Below are 5272 nucleotides of genomic sequence, written 5' to 3' on the forward strand. Positions count from 1 at the left end.
GAAAGCTTGGGAACAAAGCGGGTCAAACGAAGCAAGAATGACAGAAAAGCATAGTTTGAAATTAAGGTAAGTTTGGCTTACACTAGTCTTATATTTTAGAATATTCTCTTATCGTTTTAGTTACGAAGAAGATAAATACATAGTTGAGGTATGATGTTTCAGCGTGTAGACGTACGGAACAAGATAGTCGAGCATGGCAAGAAACCATGTTGATGGTTTAAAAAGGAGTTAAATCGGTAATTCGATCATATTATGACAAATGGAAAATGAACTTTTAAATGGTTACCTTATAGGGTAAACCAAAACAAACAATAAGGGTAAAACGGTAAATTGGTCACGCGTTGACCATAACCGTTAGTTTTGAAAGACAATTATGACGTAAGCCATAATAGGCCAAAAAGTGTTAAGAAATGGAATTATAAGTAAAATGACCGCACGGTGTAAATTGGAGCGAGTCATATATACGAGGTGGTAATAAATGTCATCTCGCTAATATAATTGGTCATTTAGACCAAATGGGTCAAACGGTGAAATTATCACCCTTTGACAATATCGACTAATGGGTTGTCGAGTTGTATGATTTTAGGGAATAAATAGCACATGGATGTTTACAGCGCTATCACTTAGCAGCCACTAAGGCAAGGTATTGAAACGAGTCAATATATAGATCCGAGCCAGGTACGTATAATAACACAACTCATCATGTAGAATTTGGAGTTCTATAAGAGTTAGACAAGATTAAAATATCGATATTTGGTTATCTTTTAGGTAAACCGAATAAATTGAGTTATGATTATAGTGTTTTAGAAGCACATGGGTTTACAAACAAGAATTATAGTTAAAAGATCGGATTTTGAGTCAAACAAGTATTTAAAGGTCCTTGTAGTAAAAGAAGGATGAAAATTGACCAAATTGCCCTTCTAAGCTAATTCGAACGAACGACCCTTAAAGGTGGTTCGGAATCAAGTTTATTATTAAATAAATACTTAAGGTCTGTTTGGTATGGCGTAATGGAATAGACAGGTGAATGGAATGTACGAGGTAATGGAATGGACGATGTAATGGAATGGATCATTACCATTCCATGTCTTGTTTGGTTACCATGTGAGAATGAAATGAATCATTACTTTGTGTTGTTTGGTAGGAAAGAATAGACGAAGGAATAAAATCGGTGATGAGTGATGGTAGTCGGTGGTGGTGGGTGGTGATAGGTGGCAATGGTAGCGATGGTCGGAGGTGGTGGCAGTGGTTGGCGACGGTGGGTGGTGGAGGGGGCAGAGGTAGGTGGTGGCGACGACAATGGTGGTGGGTGACGGCGACGGTGGTGGTCGGTGGTGGAGGTGGGTGGTTGTTGACGGCGGAGGCGGGGGTGGGTGGCTGTTGACGGCGGAGGCGGGGGTGGGTGGCAGCTGTGGCGCGGTGGTGGCGGGGGTGGTGGGTGGTGGCGAGTGACGGCGGGGGCGGAGGTGTGGATGGTGGGTGACGGTTGGTAGCAGCGGAGGTGGGTGACGACTAGGGTGGAGGTGGGTGGTGGCGGGAGACAGCTGGGGTGGAGGTGGGTGGAGGTGGGTGGTGGTGGTGGTGGCGGCGAAAGTGGGTGACGGCGGCGACGGTAGTCACGGCGGAAACTATGGCAGTAGTGGTGTCGCCCGTGAGTGAGTTATTAAAGCCAATAATAATAATAATAATAATAATAATAATAATAATAATAATAATAATAATAATAATAATAATAATAATAATAATAATAATAATAATAATAATGGTAAATAATAATAATAATGGTAAATAATAATAATAATAATAATAATAATAATAATAATAATAACAACATATCTTTCCATTCCTTGAAGGAATGAAAAAAAAACACCACTTTACCAAGGAATGAAAATTATTATATTTGGAAGGTTTACATTCCTTGTGGAATGCTCTATTCCATTACCACTTAACAACCAAACATGTTTCTTTTCATTCCAATAGAATGATCCATTCCATTCCGCCTTCTATTCCTTCATACCAAACGCTACCTTAGAATGCGTATAGGTAGTGAAAGATAAATTCTTGGGTCGAAGGACTTTACATGAGTCATTGACGTAAATGATAATCCGAGGGGTAAAAACTCGGGACATATAGATATCCACATTAAATCCAACGCACATATAGTTGTGGTGGAAGATTACTTGATAAGAAATGTAGGAATAAGATGCTAGAAATGAATGAAAGCGATTTCAAGCTTTAAAGTGCTTAAATACCCTTAACGGGTCAAAATAAGCATATGAGCGAAACCAGGATTAAATTGTGTAATAAACCTGTGATTAGAACCTAAAATGGTAGATAACATTAATTTGAAGAAGTGTATGTGATATAAGGATCAAACAAATATGTTTGTTTGATAAAATGCATAAACGGGTTGAAATTCGGTAAAAAGGTAACGAGTCGAAGGCTTACAAGTCTCAAAATTTATTATGTTGGATGTTGGATTTTAACTCCATATGATGGAGAATTAAATTACGGACGCGTAGGAAAAAGAATCGCGTAAAACGGATCAATAACGAAGAAGTTATGGTCGTTTCCGTAAAAACTGGCATTGCTGAAAAATGCAGGACCCAGCTCCAGAGCTGCTGGAAAACGGTCTCCCTCGCGTGGCGTGAGGGAGCACTGGGTGCCTTCGCGTGGCGCGAAAGAGCACTATTTTAGCGAAATTTTTTTATTTTAATCAGTTTCGTTTCCCGGACTCGTTTAGATACGTTCTAAGTTACTTATAACTAATCTAACTCATGTTTTATGATTTTCAGGTACAAATTTAGCACCGGAGGACGATCAAGCACAACGAAGAACCGAACACGATCAAGAAATAAGCTTCTGCACTATGTATCGTTGTTATGTTAAATAACGAACTCACACATGTTATGTTGTATCTTTTTAATTCTGTAAATAAAGTTTAATGAAACCCGTATTTTCAATGTATTTGAAATTCTAATTACCCGTTTATTTTCGTAAATCATACGAAAATCTTTAAATAATAATAAGGGTGTTACATGCATCTTGGAATACCTTGGGGTTCTCTCATTGTTGTCTTGCAGCATCTATAATTTGTTCTAGGGTTTGACCTTTGTTTGTTCGTTTACCCGTTAGTTTTGTGATGGTCAGTATAGTTCTTATAAAATTTTTAGATCTTGTTTGATTGTGTAATGATACTATAATTCTCTGTTTTATGGTTTTTTGTGTGTTTTGCTTGCAATGCTTGTCTATTGAATTGGGGGGGGGGATGTTAAAATATATGTATCTTTCAATTCAATATCAAACATATGTTATGATTATGATTATTGTTGAATTTACTGAAACATATTTTTTGTGTTCTAATTGTTTTATGTGTTGGGCCGAGATTAAGAGATGGATTGAGCTGGGCTTCTGATGTTGCTGTTGGGCTGCTACACTTGTTCTGATGTGCTATTGGACTAGTAAAGATGCAGAGTTAGGCTGATACGACTTGGGCTTTATGGATCTTTTAGGGTTTGCGGCTCAAGGCATATAAAAGAGAACATTTAATTGTTGTGAAAGGGGATCGTCAGAGATATTTAACATCGTAGTCTCTTGTGTTCTTGACGCTCGATCTCACTTTATCTTCCTCTTGAGAGATTCTTCCAGTAGCTCTAATTCCTCTCTCAAATGACAATTTAGGGCTTTGTTCCAGATCTGAATTCATCTTGAATCGGATGGTTGTAGTTCTAGTCTAGTCTCTGTCCTACAGTAATGGTCATTGTGGTAATTTTTGAGTTTTGTTTGCAGTTGTTAAGGTCTGTGTATCGAATTGTTTCTTGTCGTATCTTGGGTGAATAAAGTTGTTTGGTTTGGGTTTTATGTTGAAGATCTGAAGATCCAAGTAGTATATCATGTTATTTTGACATGTTTTAATACGTATTTTCGGTGAGTAGAGATAAGCAGTGACAAGATATATTCGAGCTATATGGACAAGCAAAGTTAGACATCCTAGACTAATGTGTGTGTCATATTCTTAAAGTGTGAAATTGTAAAACATAAATTATGAAAGATTTAGTGTTTGAGAGTCTTATGGTTAATCGTAAACAAAGTAAACTGACTGAGTTTTAAGATGTTACATAAAATAACCGGTTAACCAAAATCAGTTAACCGATTTTTGGTTTCTTTGGATTTGGTTAATTGATTAGCCATTATTTTGCGGATTCATTCAAGTTCTTATTCAACGCTTAAGAAAATCATGCACTATGTTCAAGTTGATTGATCAAGTGGTTCGACATTTTACTCATTACTAATCATCTTACTAGTACAATTACAACATTTTCAAAGTTCATCAAAAAGTAAAGTTCATCAAAAAGTTTCACCTAACACTTTAATGGATACGTTGAAAAATCATCATTTAAAATTTAAATATGTAAATTATCCCTATAATAATATCTAGATTTGTTACATTAAAGTATTTATTTTAAATTGTTGAAGTCTACTATGAACGAAACTATATGAGTCGAAATTGTTTCTCTATAGTTTTTTATATAAATACTAGGTTATAACCCCGTGTATTACACGGGTTAAGTAAATAAAATATCAAATAGTTAATAACGAAGATTTAACAATTATAAAACGATATTTTAAGACACTTTTCTGATATCCGAACAAAATTTTGTTTTATATATGATCAAAACTTGTGATGTTTGTTAAGTTTATTAATATGAAAGCATTGAACCATCGATTAGAAGACAAACTGTATCGTCGACTTTCTCATGACGTGAACCCAAGTTTTATTTAAATAACAGTGGTCTTAATTTATTAGTTCTAAAAATATCATTGAAATGTTTAGATTAGGCATATAACAATTAGCCAATTAGATAAACTTATAGCTATAAAATAATATTTAAATTAATCAGATAAGTATAAATTATCAGTAATTATCTAATATAATAATATAAAATGCCGACATTTTAATTTAAAGATTTATTATTAATAATATTTAATCAAATCTAAAATCTAATATAATAATATAAAATGCCGACATTTTAATTTAAAGAATCTTAACCCACTATAGAGTTTTCCTTCTTAATTTTCTACTTCAAATTGAATAAACTAACCTACATTTGGTTTTTGTTGAGAAGGTATGTTTTTTTCTCTCAATGTTTTTCATCGCAAATGAGATTATTAATTCTTTCAATGAATTTTTTTAACATTGTTTATTTATTACATGTAATATAAATGGTAGAACACGAATATCTATTATTTAAAGAGTTTGCAGATGGAAATT

The 5272-nt window shown here is 34.7% G+C and overlaps 1 protein-coding gene across 1 annotated transcript; it reads right to left on the bottom strand.

Moving 5' to 3' along the window:
• Window positions 1-1123: 1123 nt before the first annotated feature.
• On the bottom strand, window positions 1124-3086 carry LOC110944067 (extensin-like). The gene is made up of 2 exons (XM_022185788.1): window positions 3055-3086; window positions 1124-1628 (listed from the first exon to the last, which is right to left on the bottom strand). Exons 1-2 carry the CDS (start codon window positions 3084-3086, stop codon window positions 1124-1126), a joined length of 537 nt encoding a protein of 178 aa, XP_022041480.1.
• Window positions 3087-5272: the final 2186 nt, after the last annotated feature.

This window comes from Helianthus annuus, chromosome 5, assembly GCF_002127325.2.
Source record: "Helianthus annuus cultivar XRQ/B chromosome 5, HanXRQr2.0-SUNRISE, whole genome shotgun sequence".
Classification (NCBI taxonomy): domain Eukaryota; kingdom Viridiplantae; phylum Streptophyta; class Magnoliopsida; order Asterales; family Asteraceae; genus Helianthus; species Helianthus annuus.